Source organism: Marmota marmota, unplaced genomic scaffold (assembly GCF_001458135.2).
Source record: "Marmota marmota marmota unplaced genomic scaffold, marMar, whole genome shotgun sequence".
Lineage (NCBI taxonomy): Eukaryota > Metazoa > Chordata > Mammalia > Rodentia > Sciuridae > Marmota > Marmota marmota.
The window spans coordinates 2,664,129-2,691,500 of NW_026000225.1; the positions used below are offsets into that span (position 1 = coordinate 2,664,129).

The 27,372-nt window shown below is 38.6% G+C and overlaps 1 protein-coding gene across 2 annotated transcripts; it reads right to left on the reverse strand.

The window, feature by feature from the left end:
• Window positions 1-685: 685 nt before the first annotated feature.
• On the reverse strand, window positions 686-10,481 carry Chrna6 (cholinergic receptor nicotinic alpha 6 subunit). Of its 2 annotated transcripts, XM_015506202.2 has the most exons (6): window positions 10,204-10,481; window positions 8,358-8,497; window positions 4,506-4,550; window positions 3,711-3,820; window positions 2,635-3,613; window positions 686-1,084 (listed from the first exon to the last, which is right to left on the reverse strand). In XM_015506202.2, exons 1-6 carry the CDS (start codon window positions 10,280-10,282, stop codon window positions 953-955), a joined length of 1,485 nt encoding a protein of 494 aa, XP_015361688.1. In that variant the 5' UTR covers window positions 10,283-10,481; the 3' UTR covers window positions 686-952. The 2 variants fall into 2 exon arrangements, with proteins under 2 accessions (XP_015361688.1, XP_048648813.1); XM_048792856.1 differs by lacking the exon at window positions 4,506-4,550 and having other exon boundaries at window positions 10,204-10,459.
• Window positions 10,482-27,372: the final 16,891 nt, after the last annotated feature.

A 27,372-nucleotide genomic window follows, 5' to 3' on the forward strand; every position in this document is an offset into this window, starting at 1 on the left:
ACCTTAAAAGAGCGTACTACAGAGATACTGCCACATCGATGTTCATAGCAGCACAATTCACAATTGCTAGACTGTGGAACCAACCCAGATGCCCTTCAATAGATGAATGGATTAAAAAAATGTGGCATTTATACACCATGGAGTATTACGCAGCAATAAAAAATGACAAAATCATGGAATTTGCAGGGAAATGGATGGCACTAGAGCAGATTATGCTAAGTGAAGCTAGCCAATCCCTAAAAAACAAATGCCAAATGTCTTCTCTGATATAATGAGAGCAACTAAGAACAGAGCAGGGAGGAAGAGCAGGAGGAAAAGATTAACATTAAACAGAGACATGAGGTGGGAGGGAAAGGGAGAGAAAAGGGAAATTGCATGGAAATGGAAGGAGACCCTCATTGCTATACAAAATTACATATAAGAGGTTGTGAGGGGAATGGGAAAATAAACAAGGAGAGAAATGAATTATAGTAGATGGGGTAGAGAGAGAAGATGGGAGGGGAGGGGAGGGGGGATAGTTGAGGATAGGAAATGTAGCAGAATACAACAGTCACTAATATGGCATTATGTAAAAATGTGGATGTGTAACCGATGTGATTCTGCAATCTGTATTTGGGGTAAAAATGGGAGTTCATAACCCACTTGAATCTAATGTATGAAATATGATATGTCAAGAGCTCTGCAATGTTTTGAACAACCAATAATAAAAAAAAAAGAAAAGAGAAGCTGACCTGACACTGTTAGTTTATGGGTGCTGCCAGTTGTGAGCTTTAGTGTGTAATAAAACATCTTAATGTACTCCCCTGTGCTACATTTCAACTCCTAAATTTGCAATATATTCCTCTTTTTTCCAGGTAGTCTTCAGTTTCAATAGATGGGGAACTTGGCCTTTCCTGTGGTAAGGAATACAGAACAAATATAGAGTCTGTGAGTTTCTAAGAGAAAAGACATGTTAAAATTTTTCTGTGTTCACAAATAGCGGCTGTAGAAATAGCCCCGTGGTTCCAAACACACAGACAATTATAAATATCCAAAGAAATATTCTGTCTACCACCATGGCCACATATTTCCAGTCATCTTCTACCTGAAATGCAAACAAAAAGTCAAAGCTATTTTTAAAAATAAAAACCATAAGGAAGCATGTTCTGTTTCATAAGTTTTTTTTTTAGGTACTGGGGATTGAACTAGCTCAGAGGCACTCAGCCACTGAGCCAGTTCATCAGCCCCATTATGTATTTTTTTATTTAGATATAGGGTCTCACCAATAGCACCTCGCCATTGCTGAGGCTGGCTTTGAACTCATGATCCTCCTGCTTCAGCCTCCCAAGCTGCTGGGATTATAGGCGTATGCCATCACGCCCGGCTCCATAACGTTTTCTTTTTCAAAGATTTCCCCAGTACTTTTAAAAACAAATGTTGGTGGCATTTTGGTTAACCCATGCCTTCTAAGTAGTACCTATAAGAAATTTTGTTTTGAGGGCTGGGGTTGTGGCTCAGTGGTCTAGTGCCCCTGAGTTCAATCCCTGGTTACCACCCCTCACCCCCCAAAAAATGAAAGAAATTTTGTTTTGTCTGAAGAGGGTGGATGTGTCTCCATGGGTACCTCGTGGAGCTGGCTATAGAGCATGCAGAAGACCTGGTGGGTCAGGAATACCTAGGTCACAAAAGATTTTTCCCGACTACAGGGAACACTCCCAAGAAGCAGCTGTTAGATAGCTCAACTCTTGTCATTGGCACCACTGACCCCATGGTAAGCCTGGGGAGTGGATGTGAAGCATGCAGTTGGGGGGAATGGAAGCCATGAGGTACTGTTGAGGACCCTCTGAGCAGGAAGAACAGCTTTTCAAACTGTAAAGTCTCTGCAGCTGTGTCTTGAGAGCCCTTCCTGATGGCAATTAAGTCAACAGGAACTCTGTCTCCTAGACTTTACAAAGTGCCACCCCAAAGGTGAGTTTTTCCAGACTTTTTACCCTAGATAGCAGGCATTCCTAGTATCTGCCCCCTCACCCACGGGGTGCACATTAGCTCTCACAATATCCTTTCACTAAGAGATATGGATGCCAGCATCTGTCATGTAAAATAAACCCAGGCGCCTGCACAAGATTTCAGCTGCCCTTAGCTCGTCATCCTTATGGAGTGGAAAACTGGCATGATTTCCTTGATCTCTCTCCTTGGAGAATGAGGGAAGGCTGTGTGCTTCTATAGTTAGACTCTGGGCACCAGAAGCAGAATATGTGGATACTAAAAATATCCCCAAAGCTCATTCAATCCATCTCAAGTAGAACAAGCAGGACTGGAGTTGCTGAACACTGGAGCTCACACACCTTCTCCCACTACTTGGAGGCTGCAAAGCTCTGCGGTCAATTCTTCCCCTCCAGGGCAGCTTTTCCCTTTCCACCCTTCAATTTGTCAACATTTCTTGTGAAAGGGTTCTTGGTTTAATTAACCAAGGTTGCCCTGAACATGCATTTTAACCAGATTGAGATTTGAGGTTTACCTCAGTTGGTGGAGATTTGCTCTGACCCCTAGGTCAGTCCATCAGTAACTGCATAATAACAAAGCTGCCCGACTCTCTTACAAACACAACTCACACTGAGGATCTAAGTCTTTAAATGAGAGGAGATGTGTATTTACCTCCTTTGTTTCATTGTGGCTCTTCATATTTTCTGCTATGAATTGAACACTATCAATCACATCTTCAACTTCAGGAGAGTGCTCCAAATTCTCTGTTGCCCATTGTGAAGGCTGATGACGTAATCTTCTCTTGCTGGTAGCTGCCCCACTTGACTTATGACAGTGGCAGCATTCCTTCAGAAGTTTAGGTTCTCTGCGATTAGCAAACCTGACCTTGACAGGCTTACCTGAAAGAACTTCGGGATTTTGCTTGGAATTTTTTTCCTTCATCTTGTCCAGAGGCCGCCTCATCATCAAGATCTGTGGGAACAGCTGGAGGAAAATTGTCTTCACCCATTTGGGCATGGTGTGTGTTGTAGGGGTGCGATAGTGTATGTTTAACACAAACACGGTCACCACAATGGATAGTGTGACAAAGATCATGGTGAACAGCAGATACTCACCCACCAGTGGGATCACAAGAGAGGTGGACGGGATGGTTTCTGTAATGACCAGCAAAAACACAGTCAGGGAAAGCAGAACTGAGATGCAAAGTGTCACTTTTTCACCACAGTCTGAAGGAAGGTAAAAGACCAACACAGTCAGAAATGAAATAAAGAGACAGGGGATGATCAGATTAATGGTGTAAAACATTGGCAATCTCCGAATGTAGAAGGAATAGGTTATGTCTGTGTATATCTCTTCACAACAGTTGTATTTTATGTCATGCTTGTAGCCAGAGGCATCAACAATTTCCCATTCACTGTTTTCCCAAAAGTCATTCATGTCTACTTTAGAGCCAATGATTAGAAGATCAATTTCAGCTTTATCGTATGTCCAGGAACCAAACTTCAGGGAACAATTTTGATGATCAAAAGGGAAGAAGGTGATATCCATAGGACAGGAACTCTTAAAAATAGCTGGTGGGGTCCAGGTGATCATGCCGTCGTATTTAAGAAGGGCTTTTGTCTTGCCTTCGATTTGGAAATCACCAACAGCACTGTAAAATAAATCAAACACATCAATACGACTCCCTGTGGATTGGCATGTGCCAAAAGTAACTTGGGAAAGAGACCGTGACTGTCAGACACTCATACTTGTTATAGAGAACAATGTCAGGCTTCCAAATCTTATCCGCCGGAACACGAATAGTCTCAATGCCATCATATTCCATTGGATCCCAGCGCAACTTATAATCATTCCAGATCTGAAATGAATAAGAATAATTTTAAAATTTTTAAATAACTGTCTTCCTTATGTTGGATCAACAGATTTTTAAAAAAATAAATAAATTCTTATTTGAAGACTGCAGGGTTTCTAGCAAAAGCCGGTAAATTATATACATGGGGAATAGGGGGCTAAATAGTTGAGTTGTTTTGGGGGGCAATATTTAACTAGATAATTTTCTATTAATTGTTAGTTATCTGGTTGAGGTTATAGGCTTGACTTCCATGTCCCATGAACTATAGTCAAACTGTAGTAGTAACCCATTTCTAATATTAAAACTGTGTGTGATGATGAGTTTGTTTCCAAATCTGTGTAAAGTTATCAAGTTTTTTTAAGTGAGGAGACAATATAACTGATAGAGTCAGCTGGTGGGAATCTCGGCTACTGACCTCTCCAGGCCTGGGGCAGCAGAGATCAAGGAGTGAGCAAGCATCAGAATCTGAAGCCCAAGTTAAAAATAGGAGATTAGAAAGCAGAAAATAGAAAGTCTCTGTGTCGGAGAGACATTTGTCACTAGGTTTCTGCACCTGTAAAACCTACATCAAGTCAGCTGTAAGGTATGTCTATCACAAGATGGGCATGGAAAAAGGTCATGCCAGTGGGTTCTATCCATCTGATATTGAGTGGACATGTGAGGACCACAGTTCAAAGAGAGAGAGACATACGTGACGTAGCCACAAATTGGTTTCCATGATCTGGTTTACTTCATCCTGGGAAAAAGAAATCATATTTTTAGCTTCACATGTACTTGCTAATAGAGGTAGATCTTATAGCAAGAATCACAACTAAAGAGAGATGAATCTGAGTGACTCTTGCTAATGAAGGAAAGCAAGAAGACTGAAAAAGCAATATTTAAAAAAGCATTTATTGGGCTGGGATTGTGGCTTAGCAGTAGAGTGCTGGCCTAGCACGTGCAAGGCCCTGGGTTCGATCCTCAGCACCACATAAAAATAAATAAAATAAAGGTATTGTGTCCAATTACAACTAAAAAAATAAATACCAAAAACAAACAACAAAATTTATTTAGCATGCAGCCAGAAATGCAATATTTCCACATCTGGCCCCGATGCTGTGGACTTTAAAGGAAATGTGGCTTTAATCGGTCTAAGCTGATTTAGGTCTCACCTCCTCTCTGAAGTCTTTGTGCTCACCATAACCCATAAAGTTTTCTGACTCCATTAAAGGAAAAAAAGAAGAGGAGAGAGTGTCTTGGAAAAGAGGGAGAGAAAGTATTGCAGAGGATACAGATACCCAAACCCAGGTCCTTGCTTTCCCCTCAGCATCTACCAAAAACATCAGCCTCATGGAGTTTCCCAGCTGGAATCTGCTACCCACCCACTACATATTCCCTTTCCCTACCCAAGCCACCCCTTCAATCACTCATGAAACAAATTTTTATTGAGTAACTATTATGTGCTATGTAAATACTGGGAATAGAGAAGTAACATGGGAAAATGTTCTATCTTCATGTGTCTTAGCTGGTAGTTGGGGAAATATAAAATTTACACACACACACACACACAATATAATATGACATAAAGATAAGTCCTATGAATAGATAACTCTCATAGAGTAGTCCATGTGCAGGTACACACACACATAAAACACACATACATCTATTTTATACAAGATGGCCAAAGAAGCCTTCTCTGAGGAAGTAATGTCTAAGCAGATTCTTAAATGAGGCTATTTGGAGGAAAAGCATTCCAGGCCAATATCCCCAGTATAATAAGTTCCTAAGTGGCTACCAACTCTCAGTGTGAAAGTTACCAAAGATTCATCTAGAACCTTGGGTAGTTTTACATCACAATAGTCCAAGGGCTGTCGACAGTGGCCAGCAGTTGATTCCCAAGACTTGCTCAGCCAACCCAGCTTCCCAAGGCACCCAAGAACCCTCTAGACTAAATGAACTCCACTGAGGCTCAGGGCGCTGTGCTGAGGCTCAGACACCATTCTGCCCTGGTTCCCCGGGCCACTCTGCAGTTTTCTACTCTTTCATTTCATGCTCTCTACTGCCTTTCCTAGAGAGGCAAGCTTCCTCCTTCAAATGGGTTGTCAAGCCATGATAAGTCCAAAGGTTTAAAAAGATCAGCAAAAACAGTTACATTCATGGTTTCCTATTGATCCCAGAAAACATAGAACTAGCAGGCGGTGGCCAGCATTGTTTTACAGTTACCCAAGCCTAAAGTCAATGCATTCTGATCATACAGGGGTCACTTTGCAATCTGCATAGGTTAGCAGGAGTCATGTCAATAAATCCATGAGATGTCAGTCAAGAAAAGACAAGTTCTGCAGTCTCAGTTTCAGGAAGTAACTGGAATAAATTCAGAGGTAACTGGAATAAACTTCAACCATCTTTCAAAGCCTGCTTCCTCTCTGAACTAGTGTTCTACACTGTGTCCTGGGAGCTAAAATCAGTTGATAATACCCTTCTAGCAGTAGCCCTTTCTCCCCTGCTACACTTCCTCAGTATGGAGCTGGTGTGTGGAGGTAAGGACACCCTCAGAGGTGTCAACCGATTTGGATCAGGAGCTCGTCTAGAAAGCCAAGGTGTCCATCCAGTTCCAGGCCACACCAATGAACATGTGCCCTGTAATCAGACAGCCCCCCTGGAGGAGGCCAGAGACCCACGATACCACCTCACATCCTTGGGACCATCTTCCATTTCTTTCTGAGGAAAATGAATTAGGTGATGCTCCAGCTGTATTGCAAGTTTTGAGTCACAATTTCCAATATACTGGATCCACAGCAATAGACTCAGAGACATGGATCCACAAGGCCAAGCAGGCTACTAATTTTACCAAGTTTGCCATTTCAGGTCTGCCAAGCCATTAGGAACACTGGCTAGGCATCTCTGTGAGGCAGGAGTAGACGTTCTCCTGCCCTGAAAGATAGAAGACTGTGACCAAGGTCAGGTTGCATGGCAACAAACATACTTCCACATAGAGCTCTCTGGATCTTTAGGGTCCAGCTGGGGGCTCAGACAGCAGCAGGGGGTGTGAACGTAATTGGGACAAAGTATCCTGGCAGTTAGAACATCACAGAGCCATCCCCACAGCTCACCTGATAACTGCCATGTGACGCAGCCATGCAGTGCCCCTGGGTATTAATCCTAGAGATATGAAGATTTATGTTTATGCAAAAACCTTTAACGAATGTTCATAGCAGCTTTATTCATAATAAACCAAAAAAACTAGAATGAGCCCAAATGTTCTTCAACAAGCAAATGATTAAATGAACTGTGGTACATCAGAACCATGGGACACTACTCAGTGACGAGAAGGAACACACACCGTTGATACATTCAACACTTAGATAACACTAAGCAAAAGAGCCAAGGCTGCAAGTCATCATATTCTATGTATATGTAATGTTTTCTTTAATATTTATTTTTCAGTTTTTAGATGGACACAATATCTTTATTTTACTTCTATGGGTTGCTAAGAATCGAACCCAGCACCTCATGCATGGTAGAGGAGCACTCCACCACTGAGCCACAGCATCAGCCCTATGTAATGTTCTTGTAATGACACTACTTTAGAAATGGAGGAGAGATAGTCGATGAAACTGGGCAAAACATATAAGGAATTTCTCTATTATTTCTTATAACTGGGTTTAATCAAATTATTTCAAACAGTAAAATTTCAGTTTAAAAAAGCTACTTTCCCAACTTTCTCTGGCAACAAGAGGGGATGAAGACAGAAAGAAGAAGTTGTTGGGAAGACTTCTAAGAAAGCTCCCTGAAGAGGTCACAAATGTCTGGTATGTGCCCCTTTAACCCTTTTCTCCCTTCCTCCTGCTTTTTGCCCAAAATATGAATGTGATAAGAGGAAAGACAGCAGTTATCTTGGAACATGAAGCAACACTAATGGAAGAAGTCACATGCAAAGGATAGTGAAGTAAAAAGATAGAAGGAACCTTGGTCACTGTTGCCATAGTTGGCTTATGCTCTTATCATCATAGCCCATGTAAGTGACATCCTCTGGAGTTGTGCAGTGCATAACCTGGGCAACTGAACACACAATTGCTCACATCATGAAGCCACCTCGTGCTAAACTCCTAGACTGCAAAATTTCAGATTTCCATTACATAAGGGAAAAAAATCATCTTGTATTTAAGCAGCGCCTAAAAAACAACAAAAAACTTTGATACTAGTAGCCAAGCTCTGCTTTCAGTGTTACCTCTCACCATCTTCAGAACGATGACCTGAAAGGACTCATTAACCAGGGATTTGAAGCAATGCTGTCCAGTGAGTGGGCCACCCAGACTCTAGATGCAGCTCAGTTCTGTATTTACAACAACCCAATCCATAGTAAGTACAGCTCTTCTAATTCTCCCTTCAACTTCCCTCCACTTCTTTGTTTCATAAACTGGTCCCAAAAGCAGTTCCAGACAATCACCATCTAAGGTGAACAAGTGGAGCTTTACTGAAGAAAGTGTCCCCTCAAATGTGGGGACTTCTCTGACATCGGAGTCAGAGCCTCCAGAGGAACACGTGGCAAATGCCTGACACTCACCACGTTGGCCAGCTGTGTGATGGCCACTTCAAAATACACGGTGACAGGATCGGAAACGTTTTCCACGGGCCGGATGAACCGGTTATAACGAGAAAACAGTTTGTGGAAGAGTCTCTCCTCGGATGCACATCCTGCACAGCCTGCGTGGCCAGAGAGGGAAGAGTTAGGGACTCAGAGCCAGTGCTGGCACTAGGGAGGTGCCAGGGGCGTTTCGGTCACCAGGTCCCTCCAGGAGTGCATTGTGCCCACCAACCAGCGCCCCATCACTGTCACCAGCTCCACCTGCACACTCTCGCACGGTGCCCACTGAACCTCGCCCTTTAGCCTCCACTGCTTCCCTTGAGGATGGAGACAATATTAATTATGCCTACATCCCACACCTAGGGCAACATCAAAGAAAATAATGTTGGGAAGAACACTTTTAAAGTCCAATGCACCACAAACACTGAAGGATAGACAGACAGGAGGCTTGGCCTTTCTGTTTATGTTGCTGAACGGAACTTATAGTCCCACCAGTGGAGCTAGAAGCTTTCTGGCAAGGGAGGGAAAGCCCTGCCCTGCCCTTTCGGATCTAAAATACTGACATCTGTGTCTACAGCCAACAAGATGTTTAGGTGGGGACACTCCATCAAGCACAATGACACAGGCACTTCATTAAGGTCTTCACAAGCCATCTCCTTCTGAAAACCAAATTTGAAATTCAATAATTTGGGAGATTTTAAGAATGCAAGTTTTGTAAAGCAAATCTAGTTAAAATGTTTTAAGAATAATTCAAAATTAGGTTTTTTAATAGCATTTTCAGTCATTAAATTCAGGACAATAGTGACACGTGTCTCTGTACTTTTCCAAGATAAGTTAATGCATTAAAGGTAAGTCGATGCTATCACTTGACATAATTTATTCCACTAAAACCCCATTTAAATACATTTCCCCTTACAGAATCCAAATTGGACATCTGAAATTTCACAAGTTTTCTGAAGAGATTTGTACCTTGAAAGAATAAATAAAATAAAACTGAAAGGTTTGGAAAAGTTCATCAGGCAAAAACAGACAGCTGACTAACTATTATTACATTACCACATGAGAAGAGGGGCATGGAAAATGCATTGGAAACCCTGAAACACTGAGATTTTAACAGGAGAGGGAAATTTTAAATGTCACTTTTACTATAGTAACTAACAATGATAAAAACATTTCTTTGTAAGACAACAATGAAAAAAAATCCTCCTGGTTACCCATTTTCTCTCCTTTGACACATTTTAAGTAAACCCTCCATCAGTGTTGAAGAGCAAGTCCCTGCAAACCCAACAGCACCTGGAAATGTGATTTTGCTCAGCTCAGCAGCAGTTCTAAGTTTTAACTTTGAAAATGAATAATTTTACTCTTAGGATAATATTTCAGCATAATCAAGTGACCTATTTTCCAAAATGAAAATAAGTACCTACAAAATGGAAAGGTTCATAGATTGAGTAATATTATCAGCTAACAAATAAATCACCATTTTGAAAAACATATTAAATATACCTACAATTCCATGAGTAGAATACATCCACAGCAGAGAAAGATAGAAGACTGTATGGTTCTTATTATATTTTAATTAGAAAAATAAAATAAAATGATTTACAGCATTGTGCTCTCCATCCCACCTCTCAAAAATCTCCTCTGACAAGTTAAACTGAACTAATCAATACCAGATTAATCAGCAGTTATAACAGTGTTGCTTCCTATACAGACACTTTATATATTTACCTAGAATCGTTCATATCTGCTTATTCAAGCACAACGAGAAAAAGAGTAAATACACGAAGCTAAAAGGTTATAGGAGATAAGCAGAAATAAAACCTACCTTTAAAGGAAGGTATTAATATACACAACCAGAGACACAAACCCAAGTGAAGGAATCCCTGACCCTTGCTGGTCAGCATGATTAAAACACATTAGAATTCCTTTTTCTAGGCAAAAGATTGTGGAAGACAAAGAGCTACCAGACAGCTGCACCCATCAAACCTTTAAATCATCAGAAGCCTACTGCCATCACGTGTGTCTTCTGTGAAATAAAAACATTCACAAAATGTGACTCGGCTGTTCCAGCATCAGAGGCTGTGGCAGACATGAAGGGCAAATAAAGAAGACGCCATGCAATGTCAGATGAACAGTCACATTTCCTGTCACCCCAGATCTCTTTTCGTGCAAGAAAGGTGAAGAAAGGCAGTGAGGGAATGCTAGGCAGGATGGAAAACATTGCAGTGGCTTAGAGAACTTCTGCAATCTTAACCACAATCCTTAGGGGATAAATACACATTTACTAGACTCCGAATACAGATGAAATGCATACTAGGTCCCAAAGAGCATATTTGGATTCACTGAGTTCTCTGGTAAATCAAGGCTTAATCTCGTTAGAACACTTTCTAAAAATATGAATTCCCAGTCCTGTCTTAGTAAGTTCAACTTAGATTTGTTTTCTGATTTCAGTGCTTCAAGTGCCTTGTCTTTCTGACTACAGTCACTACCATCCAGGTCTAGAGATTAGATGATGGAGAATGAAAGGAACAGGCCAGGCTCAGTGGTGTAAACCTGAAATCCCAGTGATTTGGGAGGCTGAGAGAGGAATTTCACAAGTTTGAGGCCAATCTCGGGAATTTAGTGAGATTTGTCTCAAAATAAAAAAACTTTAAAAAATTAAAAGGAATGGGGATATAATTCAGCTTTAAAGCACCCCTGGGTTCAATCCTCAGTATCAAAAAGAAAAAAGAAAAAAAAAAGTAATGGATGCCCTCTGAATATTTTCATTTTATTTAAACATCTTGATCATCAATTGGTTTTCTTAAAAATTTTCCTGTTGTTCAGTCTCATGTCAATAGAATTCTGATGAATTGAGCCTTCAGATCAGATTTTAATGTTAGTTAAAGAGCAATCAGAACCAGAGATGATCTCTCAGGGCCTTCCCAACTAAATATTCTACCACATCATTAAAAATACTGCAGGCTTTATACATACACAGAACTCAGACTAACAACTTCCCTCAAAATTCTATTGACCGCACATCTCTTGAGGGAACAAAAGAGGAATTGATACTTAATTTAGTTCTAGACTTAGACCACACACTGCGCCAAGAGCTTCAGATATGTCATCCAAGATGTTACTCATTTCTTCTCTTTAGCAAGATGGATTTTTGTCCTTTGCTAAAGTATCATGTGAAGTTTGCAAAAAACCTAAAGTGATAAAAAGAAAAAATCACCACTTATAATCCCAGTGAATTGGGAGACTGAGGCAGGAGGATCCTAAGTTCGAGTCCAGCCACAGAAACTTAGAAGTTACTCTAAGCAACTTAGCAAGACCCTGTCTTGAAATGGAAATATAAAAAGGGCTGGGGAGGTGGCTCAGTGGTAGAATGCCCCTGGGTTCAATCCCCAGTACAAAGGAAAGAAAAAAAGAGAGGAAAAATTTGGAACGGCACTTTACAATGATAGGTAAAATACATCTCACATCCCAATTCGAATTGACTATTTTCCAAGATTCAGATTTTAATCGGTTTGTTTTTCATATTTTCTACTAAACATACATTGCAATCTCAAGAAAATGATCCTTTTGTTACAGGACTGGGGCCTTCTGGGAAAATGAGACAGGTCAAAGAACCACCTTCAAACCCTGATTCTGGTAACCAAGTCAGAAAGATTTCAGACATGTCACTCAGAGTGACAGGCAATGAGTTTATTGAAGGGATAGGAAAAGGGAAAGGGGACACTCTCAAGGTAGAGGGGGTTCTCTCAGAGAAGAGAGGGACAGTTTGCCTATCCTGCACTCCAATTTTATTGGTGACTCCAGAGAATCCTGCCCAAGTCCACCTCTTGACTTTTGACTGACAGCAGAAGCACATCAGACTTTCAAGTACCCACTGCCATGACAACTTTAGGTCACTTTGGCCCATTCTAACCAGTTCTAATTGGATTCTTAACTATAGATTCTTACTGATTTGATAAATTCTTACAGATTTTTATGGACAGGAGGAATTACCCTTTTCTATCTGAGTTTTGGGATCTGGTCTATGAAAAGGGTCACAAAAGTTTTCCCCTTTAGGTAACTTTGGTTTCTCTTGTCCATGTTATTTTGGGGCTCCTGTTCTCCTGCAGATAGGGTACTTTTCTGAGGAATGGGGCATATCCTGTCTACCTAAGCCAGGCAGGGCTGCAGGTAAATTGCTTCTTGGAAAAGAAAGCACGTGTGGGCCCATGTAAAGTGGGTCCATTTTAAAGAATTCTTCCCTTAACCTCTTGTTCTCACTATTCTCATCTGTTTGTCCCCTATCAAGTTCATGTCCTTTGTTTCATCCCACATCAAACAGACCTTCTGTGTAGCTCATCTCCTGTCAGCTTACAGAACCACTCTACAGGAGGAATCCTTTGGAATACACCAAAATTTAGCACCAGCTTTCTTCCAGGGCAGCTAACTCTGTCCCTCTGTATCAAGTGCCTGGAGCAAGTGGTGGTGGTGGGGGCAAAAAGACAGCAATGAATGATGGGATCAGGGAAATAAAATGCTAATCCTTCAGGATACTTCCCCTCCTCCCCACCTGTTGGCAAGGTTACCTCCTCCAGGGAATTGTTCCTCCCTGAAAAGAGTGGTTAATGAACGCCCCAGGGCTGCTCCTGAACCCCTTTCCTTCCTGTGTCCCTGGGCTGCTTTGTTCTCACTTTCAGATCTGATAAGAGGAGGAGGAGGGTACAGGAGAAGAAAGGAAATCTGAAATATATAAAAGGGGCAGGACATCCCACTCCCTGGGGCACCATCTTGGACCCTTCTTCTGCCTCTGCAGAGGTGGCTCTGTCTGTCTGTCTCTCTGTTCTATCCTTTAAATAAAACTGTTTGCACTTGCCTGGGTATTTCTCTGCTGTTTAGTCTTCAACAGCAGGGGAACAGGACTCGAACCTGGTCCTCAACACCGGTGTCACAGGAGGGACTTTTGCAGGGGGGTGGNCCAAGAGGGGAAAGAGGATGAGGAGGGGAAGGGGGGGGGAGAAGGAGAGGAGGAGGAGGAGGAGAAAACTGCAGCCACATAGTTTAGTGGTAGAAGGTCCCTGGGTTCAATCCCCAGTACCATCAAACAAAACAAAGCAAAGGAAACAAAAGAATCAAAGATTCTGTATTCTTTCCAGATGTTGCTGGATAATATTTTATATTCATATTCTAGGAATTAGTTTCTGTTCAGCCATATTGTTGAACCAAAAATTTAGAGTGCTTTGTTTTAGTGAAGTAGAAAGGAGAAAGGGAGGTGAGTGAGGAACCTGTGGCCCTGGGCAGGTAAGAGCTGATTAACACTAAAAGAGCTTTGCTTTCTTTCTCCCTTTACCTCCCATTGTTCTCTTATCCAGTTCTAAAAGGAAATAGGGAGAAGTAGCAGGAATTTGAATAAGTTAAATCAGATGAAAACTTTTCCTTATGTAAATAGAATTTTGCACGTAATTTCTGAGACATCACAGATCCAGGGAAGGCCAAGCCTGGGTAGCAGTTAACCATAGCTGATTTCCCAGTCTTCCCCAATATCTGTCCTCAGTTACTGTACACCACTGCCTTTGGAATAATACATTCTGAAGAGCTAATCTGTTAAGGAAATTGATAAGCTTCAGAGAGTAATTGTTGGTTTTCTCCCGTTTTTTAATTGATAGACTCTAGCTTCAATTTGGAGGTTTACTGAGGGTGAAAACTTTTTATAATATAAAGTTTTTATAATATAAAACTTTTATAATATAAATTTTAATGTGACACTTTTATTATAAAAATTGTTTTGAGCTTTTCCGCTCCTGTTTGCTAAATTAAATATGTTGCCCATTCTGCCCCCAAAATAAAGGAGACCTTTTGATATGGTTATATAAAATTGAGTATGTTCTTATTTAAAGTTTGAGGGTTTTTTTTTTTTTTGGTGTAAAAACTGCACGAATGAACATTTTTCTGACCTTTCTACAACTGTCAGTTCTTTTTAAACTCAAAACAGGAAAACTCTTTAGTAGTCCATGAAGAAATGTAAAGGAAATGGACCTTTAAACATGTATTATTTATGAATCTACTGCAGCAAAAACATCATCAATAATTTAATGATCTCATATACTTTTTAAAAATATCTACTGTCATTAACCTTCACATGTTCAGTCATCTCCAGTCAGTAGTAGTTCACGTCCACCACACCTGACATTTCCAAGTCACCCCCGAAAAACATAACAGCAGTAGGTTAAGTATTCAAATTAATTTTAAACTACAAAGAAACTTTTAATAAATTGCTAATCATAACAGAGGCTCAAGTTATTCCTACAAGGCTCATCAATTATCCGCCTAAATTTTAAGAAAAGGAAGAGCCTGAGAATGTGGGGTGGGGTAAAGCAAAGAAAGGGAGTTAACGCCATGTTGTGTTGACATTGAATAAGAATTCTAGCTACTGCTAAGCCCTCCTGGTTGCCAGTCACTTTACACTAAGTCCTTTACATTTTCTCTTCTAATCCTCCCAGCATCCCCAAGAACCAAGACTGTTTTGTAAACCTCAAGGAGGTTTAGCAACATGCTTCAAGGCTCATTATAGCTGACAAATGGCTAAGTTAGAATTCCAGCCTAGGTCTGTCTGAATCTAAAGCTAATACTTTCATCTTAAAGCTACTCTGAAGTGCTTTTAGATCCATGAATACTTTACAAATGTAATATATTTTTAGAGAGTTGTTTTTGAAATGGGTCATGCTTAGCATTGTCACCAGGACAAGTGTCTGATGATAGGGGGCAGAGAGATGTGAGCATTGGGAACATAAAAAAGTTAAGGGAATAATTTTATAAAATGGGCCCACTGTGCTCACCCCCACATACATTTTTTTTTCCAAGAAGTAATTTATCTGCAGCCCTGCCAGGCCTTAGTGAACAGGATATGTCAGATTCCTCAGCAAACTACCTGTTATCTGCAGGAGAAATGAAGGCTGAAATAAGGTCAATAACAGTGACCCAAGTTGCCCTGAAGGGGGAAACTTTGTGAACATTTTCATAAACCAGATCCTGAAATTCAGGGATATAAGGATAATTCCTCCTAGTCACAAAATCTATAGGAATTTGTGGTTAAGAATACAATTCGAATCAGTTTCAGCATGGGCCAGAGTGACCTAGAGTTGTCAAGGCAGTGGGTACTTGAAAGTCTGATGTCATATTGCTGTCAGTCAAAAGTCAAGAGGTGGACCTGGGCATGACTCTGGAAACACCTCTGGGATCCCCAGTGAAACCGAACTGCCCCTCTCTTCTCTGAGAGGATCCACCCTCTCCCTTGAGACTGTCCTCTCTTCCCTTTTCCTACCCTTTTTTAAAAAAACTCATGCCTGTTACTCTGAGTGAAATGTCTAAAAATCTTTCTGACTCAATCTCAGGAGGTGGGATTGAAAGGGGGAGGGTCTTCACACTGCCTCAGTTTCCCCAAAGCCTCCAGCCCTGTAACATTATCAGTTCCCCTCCTACGTTGCAGGCTATCTCCTCCGTGTGTTTAATTCTTTACATCACCCTGGTAGTTCTAACAGAGTGAAGGATGATATCAGGCAAGTTCCCAGCTCTGGGAGAGTGGATGGTTACAGCTGAAGTCTTTGGGTGTGCTACCAGTGGCTGTGCCATGAATGGAACTAGACTACCTATGGGTGAAGGGCAAGGTGGTCCACATTGTTCCAACCAAAATGATTCCCACACAACTTTTAGGAGTTCTAAAACATCCCTCAGTCTTTTCACTTCCCTCTATTATTCCAGGATCCTTTAAGGTAGAAGGAAATGTGCTTAAACCATGTAAGCGAATGCAATGAATTTGTGAGCGCAAGTGACAAAGCACAACCAGGAGACAAAAGAGTGGAGGAAGATTTACTACCTGAAGCAGGTAAGGAGAGCACTGGGGTTACTTGCAAACTAATGCTGTCCTGGAACAAAGAAAGCATGGGGATTAGGTTTGGGAGCCTATACATAGTCATATAGGAAAGCACACGTGGGGGTAAACATTTATGAGTATACTCAGTTCAAGGTCAGAGATCAATGTTCAAAAAGGAAAGTTGGCAGACCTCAATGCTTCCAGGCATGCTCAGAAATAAACCCATGTTACACTATATTGTTTAAAAGGATGAATCGGAGTAACTAGGTGACCTGCCTGGCTCCTCCTAAGTTGTTCCAAACCGTTTTATCTGAAACAAATAAAAGAACAACTTTAAAAGTACAGTAAGTCTTTTAAAGGGTGGCAACTTCCTCCCCCATAGGTTTATGGGGTTGCCCAGTGTTGACAAAGCTGTACTACCTATGGGAGCTCCAGGAGAGAATCCTTCTTTGCCTCTTTCATCTTCTGGTGGTTCTTTGATTTCTGGCAGCACAATTCCAATATTGGCATTGCTATAGGCTTTCTCTGTGTCTGTGGGTTTTTTTTTTTTTTGTGTGTGTGTGTGTGTGGGTCCGGGAATTGAGCCCATGGTTTATACATGCTAGGCAAGTACTCTACCTCTAAACTACATCTCCAGCCCTCCCTTGTTTCTTAAAATGAAGCTACAGGCTACCAGGTGATCTCAGATGATTTCATCTCTAGGGTTTTCAACTGAATACGTCTGCAAAAATTCTTTTTCCAAATAAGGCAACATTCACAAGACTTAGGACATGAACATAGCAGGGTGCCACCTTTCAACCTACTATATCATGTCACAGGATTATGCTCAGGTCTTAATTGGAAAAAATACATGTGTGCTATGGTTTCAATGTGAGGTATCCCCTAAAAGCTCATGTGTGAGACAATGAAAAAAAGTTTAGAGGAGAAATGATTGGGTTAGGAGAGTCTTAACCCAATCAGTGAGTTAACCTGCTGATGGGATTAACTGAGAGTTAACTGTGAGTGGGTAGGTTGTGGCTTGAGCAGCTGGGTCATTGAAGGTGTACCTCTGGGATATATATTTGGTATCTGGCAAGTGGAGTCTCTCTCTCTGCCTCCTGATCATCATGCGAGTTACTTCCCTCCACCCTACTCCTCTACTATGATGTCCTACCTCACTCCAAACCATAAGAAATGGAGCCAGCTGTCTATGAACTGAGACCGCTGAAATTGTGAGACCCCAAATAAACTTTTCCTTCACTATATTATTCTGGTCAAGACTTTTAGTCACATCAGGAAAAAGCTGGCTAAAACAATATGATAGTAACTACTGTGATACCTAGAGGCAATGCACATTAATTTTCTTCTATAAGATCTCAGCATGTTTATATGTGAAAACAGAGATTTTGGCCTTAGCAATACTCCTAAAGTGCAAGAAGTAAAATCAATAACAATAAATGGGATGGATTCAAACTAAAAAGCTTTTTTTTTCAGCAAAGGAAACAAACAATAATGTGAAGAGAGAGCCTACAGAATGAAAAAATGTCTTCACCACATACACCTCTTATAGAGCATAAATATATAAAGAACTCAAAAAACTTAACACCAAAAAGACAGATAACCCAATCAACAAATGGGCTAAGGAACTGAACAGTTTTCAGAAAAAGATATACAATTGATCAACAAACATATGAAAAAATGTTCGTACTCTTTAGCAATTAGAGAAAGGCAAATCAAAACTACTCTAAGATTTCATCTCACTCTAGTCAGAATGGCGATTATAAAAAATACAAATAATAATAAGTGTTGGCAAGGATGTGGGGAAAAAGGTACACTCATACATTGCTGGTGGGACTGCAAATTGGTGCAACCACTCTGGAAAGCAGTATGGAGATTCCTCAGAAAACTTGGAATAGAACTACCATTTGACCCAGTTAAAATTAGCATACTAGAGTGAAACAGCCACAGCATTTATAGCAGCTCAATTCACAATAGCTAAACTATGGAAGCAACCTAGATGCCCTTCAACAGATGAATGGATAAATGGTATATATACACAATGGAATATTACTCAGCCTTAAAGAAGAATACAATTTTGGCATTTTCAAGCAAATGGATGGAACTAGAGAATATCATGCTAGTTGAAATAAGTGAATCCCAAAAAACCAAAGGTCAAATGTTTTCTCTGATAAGTGGATACTGGTCTATAGTGTGTGGGTTGGTAGTAGGGAAGAATGAAGAAACTTTGCATTGTGCAGTGGGGAGTGAGGGGAAGGGTGGGGCTGTAGAGATGGGAAGGACAATAGAATGAGATGGACATTGTTTTCCTATATACTTATATGATTACACTACTGTTATGACTCTGCACCATGTACAGCCTGAGGAATGAGAAGTTGTGCTCCATTTGTATATAATGTGTCAAAATGCATTCTACTGTTTTGTATAACTAATTAAAACAAACTTTATAAAAGAGAGCGAGAGAGAGCAAGAGAGAGGAGAGTTTGGGAACCAGTGAAGAGACCCATAAGTTATGACTTCTTTTTCAGAAAATGGTATACATTTCTTATTATTTGAAAGAAAAACTGATGGTTCCTGGTTGGTAGTTCTCAAATATTAGTGTAGATCAGAATCAAAGCTGAGGGTAACCTTAAGATCAGATGCTCAGTCCCCATCCTTAGACATTCTGATTCAGTACATCTGGACCCCAGAAACTGCATTTTTTAAGAGCTTTGGAGTTGATGCTGATGCAGCTGGCTATATCTGAGGAACATTCCTCCAGAGAGTTGAAGAAAGACATTCATGCTGTCCATTTACAGTGTGGTTCAGTGATATTATAGATTTGGACGTATCTGGGACATAACATGTCTCTACAAATTTCTACGTCACAGAACAAAATGTTAGAGATATTCTGAAGTTGCAATACAAGCACTGTGTTTCATGTAAAAAGCTAGGTAAACTCTGAGGTAAATCCTACCATGTTCTTGGCATAGTGATAGATGTTGAAATACAGTTATAGAAAATATAATTTGTATTTTCAAGTATCTACTTATAAGTGAAACATTTATAAAAATTGATCTTTTTTGTGTTAACACACAAAAAAAGTTTCAACAAGCAACAAAGAATCCATACCACAAAGAACATTCTCTTTCCACACAAAAGGAAAATTAAAAATCAATTCCATGATAACCCAGACTTCACTTTCTTACAGATATTAAAATGCTATTATCAGTCCTCTTTTTTCTGCACAATTTTTTATTTGTTCTAATTAGTTATATATGACTATAAAATGCATTTTGACATATCATACTAACTTCTTTTTTTCTGGTTGTACACAATATAGAATTACACCAGTCGTATAATGATATATGCACGCAAGGTAATAATGTCTGATTCATTCCACTGTCCTTCTCAACCCTTCTCAAGTGTACTCTTTCTCCCTCCTTCACTCCCTTCTGTCTAATCCAAATTACTTCTATTCTTCCTTAGCTCCCCACCTTATTGTGAATTAACATCCATGTTTCAGAGAAAACACTCAACCTTTGGTTATTTGGGATTGGCTTATTTCACTTAATGTGATATTCTCCAGATTCATTCATTTATCAGTAAATGCCATAATTTCATTTTTCTTTAATTCTGAGTAATATTCCACTGTTTATATGTACCACATTTTCTTCATTCATTCATCTGTAGAAGGGCATCTAGGTTGCTTCCACAGTTTAGCTATTGTGAATTGAGCTGCTATAAACATTGGAGTGGCTGCATCACTCTAGCATGCTGCTTTTAAGTCTTTTGGGTATAAACTGAAGATGTGAATAACTGGGTCAAATTGTGGTTCCATTCTAAGTTTTCTGAGGTATCTCCATACTGCTTTCCAGAATGGTTGCACCAATTTGCAGCCCTACCAGCAATGTATGAGTGTACCTTTTCTCCTACATCCTCACCAAATTTTCTTTAAATCTGAGTAATATTCCAGATTATACAATATACAATTTTTTTCTTGTATTCTTGATATTTGCCATTCTGACTGGAGTGAGATGGAATCTCAGTGTAGTTTTGATTTGAATTTCTCTAATTGCTAGAGATGCTGACCATTTTTTCATATATTTGTTGATCAATTGTATTTCTTCGTCTGTGAAGTATCTGTTCAGCCCCACTGGAATTAGAGTTTTGCATCACTACATTCAGAAAAGAAATATATTGTTGTAATGTTCTTATACTATATGTGAAATGGTCTACTACTACTGCTACTGTAGTGCTGATGATTAAACTCAGGTCCTCAGGCATTCAAGTAAATGTTCTACTATTAAGCTACATCTGTAGCCCAGTTCGTTATTTTAACAGTATCTACTATGATGAATTAAAGATATATACTGTAAACTATAAAGCAGGTACTAAAATTGCACAACAAAAATGTATAGGTAATATGCAAAAAAGATAAAATAACAAAACATTTAATTAATATAAAACTACAGAGAAAAAGAGAAGAAAATATCAAAGAGAAAACAGAGTAGAATAGTAGATTTAAATTCATAATTATAAATACATTAAGGGTAAATTGTCAAAACTATCCAGTTAAAAGGCAGAGATGGTCAGATTAGATTTTAGAAAGCAATAGTCAATTATGTGTGTCTACAAAAACAAAAACAAAACAAACCCCATTTTAGTTGATTACCATATTTTTAGCCAATCTGGGATCTCGGGGACAAATACCATTTTCTCGTAGTGTATGGAGAGCAGGGATCTAAATCATGGCCTGTCTGACCCTCGTGGCTGCATTTGCACTTGGAGCTACCTGTGCAAAGGAGCAGCTCAAGATGCCCCAGTCACAATTGGAATGCTGGCCAGGGATGGCTATGTGTAAAGGTGCATGGCTCTATCAGTCGAGGCCTTGAGTTCAGCACCTTCTCCCAGGGATAGTGAATTCTGAGCAGAACATGATGACCCTAATGTCTCTCCAGTCCTGCATTCTTCAGATTGCTTCATTTGCTGAAACTTTCCCACAATTAACCTTTTGATAATGAAACCTGTATGATAAACTTGCTGAGCTAGCTCTGGGATCAGTCAAGCCTCACCAGGGCTTGGCTACCCACCTGGTCCCAGCTTTTTCTCCCTATGTGTGTGTGTCTGTCTTTTCTTTAAACCCAATCACCCCTCGCTCCTAAATTAACAACCATGACCCCAAGAGATGATTATACATGGCTATAGTGTATAATTATTTTTAAGTGTCCATAGATTTTGTTTGCTAGTATTTTTTATTTTTATCTTTATAAGAGATATTGGTCTTTAATTTTTTTTTGTTTTTGACTGACTTTAGTATTAGGATAATACTAATCTCAGAGAATGATTGAGAGGGGTTCTTTTTAAAAAAATATTGTTTAGTTGTCAATGGAACTTTACTTTATTTATTTATATGTGGTACTGAGAATCGAACCCAGTGCCTCACACATGCTAGGCAAGCACTCTACCACTGAGCCACAAACCCCAGGGGGTTCTATTTTTGGAAGAATTTGTTAATGATTGGTGTTAATTCTTTTTGAAATATTTAAGAGAATTTACCAATGAAGCTATCTGATTCTTGTCTTTATTGGGAGGCTTTTGTTATAATACAATCTCTCAATCTCTCTGTCTCTAACTCTCTCTCTCTGTCTTTTGAGATTGGGACTTTGGGTTTTTTTTAACCAGGCTGGTAGTGAACTCATGGGCTCAAGCAATTCTCCTGCCTCAACTTAATGAATAGGTGGGACTGCAGGCATATGCCACTATACCCGGCTAATTACTAACTCATTCTCTTTACTTCTTATAGATTTATTTGTGTCTTTCTAGAAAGTTATCATTTCATTTAAGTCATCTAAGTTTTGGCATACAGGTGTTCAAACATTTTTATAGTTTTTTTTTTTATTTCTATAATATCAGTAGTGATTGCTTCCTTCTTTCATTTCCAACTTTAGTAGTTTCATTATTTTAAAAATTTTTAACTAATTTCATTCTTTTGTCTTTTTTTATTCTCATCTTTTTCTTCTTTATTTCTTTTTCCTCTTTTCCTTTTCTTTTCGTCTTGGTCAGTCCAGCTAAATTTGGCATATTGCATTAATTTCCACTCTAATTTTTAGTATTTCCGTTTTCTTCTTGCTTTGGGTTTTTCTAAAGTGAAAGATTAAGTTGTTTGAGATCTTTCTTCTTTTAATTAGGGAATACAACTATAAATTTCTCTCTATGCACTGCTTTGACTGCATCCCATAAATTTTTATATGCTGTGATTTTGTTTTCTCTTATCTCAAAGTATTTTCAAAATTACCTTGTGATTTTTTTTTTAAATCAGGGATTGAACCCAGGGGCACTTCACCACTGAGTTACATCCCCAGCCCTTTTTATATTTATTTTGAGACAGGGTCTCACTAAGTTTCTTAGGACCTTGTTAAATTGCTGAAACTGGCTTTGAACTTACTATTCTCCTGCCTCAGCTTCCCCAGTAACTGGGATTACAGGTGTGCAGTATCCCACCCTGCCCTGTGATTTTTTTGATCCATTAGTTATAAAAGGGAGGAACTAAAGAATGAAATTGACCAAATTATGCTATGTACATATATACTATGTACATATACAATATGTACACAGTGAATTTTACACACCCAAATATAAATTAAAACAATAAACAAAAGAAAAGAAAAGAAAAAGAAAGACCAGTAAAGTAGAGGAAAGGAAACAGGAAGGGAGGAGGGAAGGGAAAGAGGAATTACTGGAAATGAAGCAAATGTTGAAATGGAGCAAATTGTATTTCATGCATACCTGATTAATTCAAAATAAACCCCACTGTTATGTATAACTATAATGTACTAATAAAAACATTTTTAAAAGAGTTGTGTTCTTTGATTTCTATGTATCCATGAATTTTCCAGATTATCTTCTGTTATTGGTTTCAAATTTAATTCCTTGTGACCAAAGAATATATATTGTATAATTTGAATCCCTTTTTATTTATTCAAACTTTTTAGTGGTCTAGCATCCAGTGTATCCTGATGAATGTTCTATGTGCTCTGAAGAAAAAAAAATATGTATTCTACTGCCTTTGGATGGAAAATAGAGGTCTATAAGGGCTAGTTGATTCATACTGTTATTCAAGTGCTTTATTTACTTAATGCTTTTCTATATTGTTGTTCTAGCCATTATTGAAAATGAGGTACTGAAATCTTAAATCATTATGATTGAATTTTGTTTCTCCTTTCATTTCTGTCAGTTTTTGCTTCATGTATTTTGATGACCTGTTATGAGGTGCAAATGTTTATAACAGTTATTTCTTACCTATGAATTGAACAATTCCTAATTTTTCTTTATAAAAAATGCCCTATTTATCTCTAATAACCTTTTTAAAAATTATTTTAGATGTTAATGGACCTTTATTTTATTCATTTATTTATATGTGGTACTGGAATTGAACCCCGTGACTCATACATGCTAGGTAGGCGCTCTACCATTGAGCCACAACCCTAGCCCTAATAACCTTTTCAAAAGTCAATTTCTTCTCATATGAATATAGCCATGCCAGCTTTGTTCTGGTTGTTGCTTGCATGGTATATCTTTTTTCATCATTTTACTTTCTTTTTTGCTTTTTAAAAATTTTTAATCTCCATACTAATTTCCATAGTGATTGAACTCAGGAGTGATTACCACTGAGACATATCCCAGCCCTTTTTATTTTTCATTTTGAGACAGGGTCTCACTAAGTTATTAAGGCATTTCTAAGTTGCTGAGGTTGGCTTTGAACTTGCAATCCCCCTGCCTCAGCCTCCTGTGCAGCTGGGATTACAGGTGTGTGCGACCACGCCTGGATATTTTTTGTATTCTTAATGACTATCATGTTGACGAGTGTGAGATAGTCTCAGTCACTGTAGGTTTGATTTGCATTTTTAAATTGTTAATGATGTTGGACATAGTTTCATATATTCATTGGCCATTTGTATTTCTTCTTTTGAAAAATTCTTTAATTCATTTGCGAATTTATTAATTGGGTTATTTTATTTTTTGATGTAAAGGTTTTTTTGAGTTCTTTATATATCATAGCTTTTCATCCTCTGTCAGAGAGTAGCTAGCAAAGATTTTCACCCATTCTGTAGGTTCTCTCTTCATATTCTTAATCATTTCCTTTGCCATGCAAAAGCTTTTTAATTTTATGCCATCCCACTTATTAGCTTTCAACATTATTTCCTGAGCATTAGGGATCCTATTGAGAAAGTCATTGCCTGTGCCTATATGCTGGAGTGTTGACCTTATATGTTCTTCTAGGAATTGTATAGTTTATATTTGAATTCCTAGGTCTTTGATCCATTTTGAGTTGACTTTTGTACAGAGTGAGAGATAAGGGTCTAGTTTCATTCTTCTACATATGGATAACTGTTTTTCCCAGCACCTTTGTTACAAGCCTGCCTCTTCTCCAATGTATGTTTTTGGCACCTTTGTCAAGGATAAGATGACTGTATATGTGTGGGTTTGTCTCTGTGTCTTCTATTCTGCACCAATGGGATATGTGTCTGTTTTATTGGTTTATGTGTCAGGTATTGAAGTCAGGTATTGAGATACTTCCAGCATTGCTTTTTTTTTTTTTTTGGCTTAGAATTGCTTTGGCTACTCTGGGTCTTTTATTATTCCAAATGAATTTTAAGGCTGTTTTTCTTCCCCTTAGTTCGGTGAAGAATGTCATTTGTATTTTCATGGGGATTTCATTGAACCTGTATATTGCTTTTGGCAATATCACCCTAGATATTTTTATTTATTTTGTTTTTTAAATTTTGAGTCAGGGTCTTTCTAGGTTGCTGAAGCTGGCCTCAAGCTTGCAATCCTCCTGCTTCAGTCTCCCAAGTGGCTGGATTATAGGTGTGGATCACTACACCTGGTCTCATCCCTTTACTTTCAAACTATTTGCATATTTGCATCTAAAATGTGTCTCCTATAGAGAATATATAGTTGAATAACACTCTTTTATCCAGTCTGACACTATCTGTCTTTGATTGGATTATTTACTTAATTTAAATTCAATGTTAGCATTGGTATAAGTGGATACATATCTTTCATTTTGCTTTGTGTTGTCTATCTTATGACATTTTTGCTTCTCTCTTTCTCCTTTTCTATCTTATTTTGCATTAAGTGAAATTTTTCAGAGTAACACCTTAATTCTTTTAATGATTTTTTTTCTTTTAATGATTTTTAAGTTATATTTTCTTACTTATGTTCTTAATACTTGGTCTAGTGCTTATAATATACACTAACTTTTCATAATCTAACTAGAGACTTTTATTAACTTTGTTCTGGTAATATACAGAAATTCTATTCCTATATCATTGTATATCTTTCTCCTCTGCTCCCCATATAAATATCTTTTTTTTGACAGTCTTATTGCGCATGTTAGTTAGCTTTCCATTACTATAACAAATGCCAGAGACAATCAACTTATAAAGAAAAAAGATTTATTTTTTTATCATAATTTTGGAAGTTTCAGTTGGCCCTTTGCTCTTTGGCCTATGGCAAGGCATCATATCATGGGGGAAGAATATGATGGAGCAAAACCACTTGTTTTAAGGTTGGGAAGTAAAAAAGGGAGAGATGAGGGGTCTGGATTCCCTCATCCCTTCAAAGGCATCAAACCAAAATGGAGTGGTTTGTGCTTAATTTCCATGCAACCACAGCAAAACAAAATTGTGTCTGTGACTTCCCAAAACAGGCTAGGGTTATCTGGCAAGGTAAGGAAGTCTCCTCTACTTTAACCTTTACAAGAAAAATAATTAGGGCCTGGAGATGTGGCTCAAGTGGTAGCGTGCTTGCCTGGCATGCGTGGGGCACTGGGTTCAATCCTCAGAACCACAAAAAAATAAAATAAAGAGATGGTGTCCACCTAAATAAATAAATAAGAAAAATAACTAAAATTAAAAAAAATCTAATTTTTGTTACTCATTTTTGCTTTCTTCAGCCTTTTTCTGCCTAAAAAGTCAAACTCCTCTGCTTAATTCATTGGAACACTCCTTCTATTTATAGAATGAGGTATTGAGAATCACAAATAAAAAACAAAAATATCTTTAAATTTATCATAATTTTTTTAAAAACCAAAGGAAATTGCTGAACTTCAACTCTTTTGACCTGCAAAAATGGTGATTTCTTATGATCCAGGTGAATGTATTGTATGTTTTGTAGTATATACTTAATATTCTGTATTTGTTTAAAATTTTTTTCAAGGTACATATTACATGTAAGAGATTGGAGCAGAGGAAGAATGTTACTAAGACAAAAACTGGTGAAGTTTAGCCTATATATTTTAAAATCTAGAAGAGTCTCAAGCTCAAAGGAGTATAACATTCATCCAGGGCTTCCCCCACCTCCTAATGCTCAGGCCAGGATATCAATGACTGTAATTTTTACCAAACACGTTAAGCAAGAGTTTTCTGACTACTCTCTCAAAACACAACTTTAAGCAGAATAGTACCCTAATGATGAACATGTCTGTAAGGTAAGATAGGTAGACATCATAGGAGAGTCATTTTCTCTCTCTGATGCTCTGAGAAGTTCCCAGGATATAAGAAGCTATTATCTACTCCAGGTCTTCCCAGAAACAATCAGGGAAGGGGTGACCTTTTAAAAAAAGTATTAGGTAAAAAAAAAATCAACTTCAAAACATTGATAAGACTTTCCTTGGCACTTGAGTCATATTCTTTGTTTCCTCCAACTTGAGTTATATTGTTTTTTTCAAAAGTGATCCAGAAACTATATCACTAGCCTAAGAAAGTTCAGATAACTTTTAATTCATCCTAGTACCAAGCTTTCTGTAAAAAGCACCAGCTTGTCTTAAGACTAGGTATTTCAGAACTTAATACATTGTCTTTTTTCCTACTGTCCTTCATCTTCTTGGTGTTTACTTCACAGTGTTAGTCAGATTTCTGTTACTGTAATGAAATACCTGAGATAATAACTTTAAAAAAGGGTTTATTTTGGTTCAAGTTCTAGAGATATTAGTCCATGACCAATTTTTCTCATTGTTTTGGGCCTTTGGAAAGACAAATACACATGGTGTAAGCCTGTGGCAGCGTTGCAAGCTGCTCAGCTCAGGGCAGCTGGGAAGCAAATAAAAAGCAGAAGAGACCAGTGTTCTACATTCTCTTTGGAGGTCACGTCCCCAGTGACCTACCA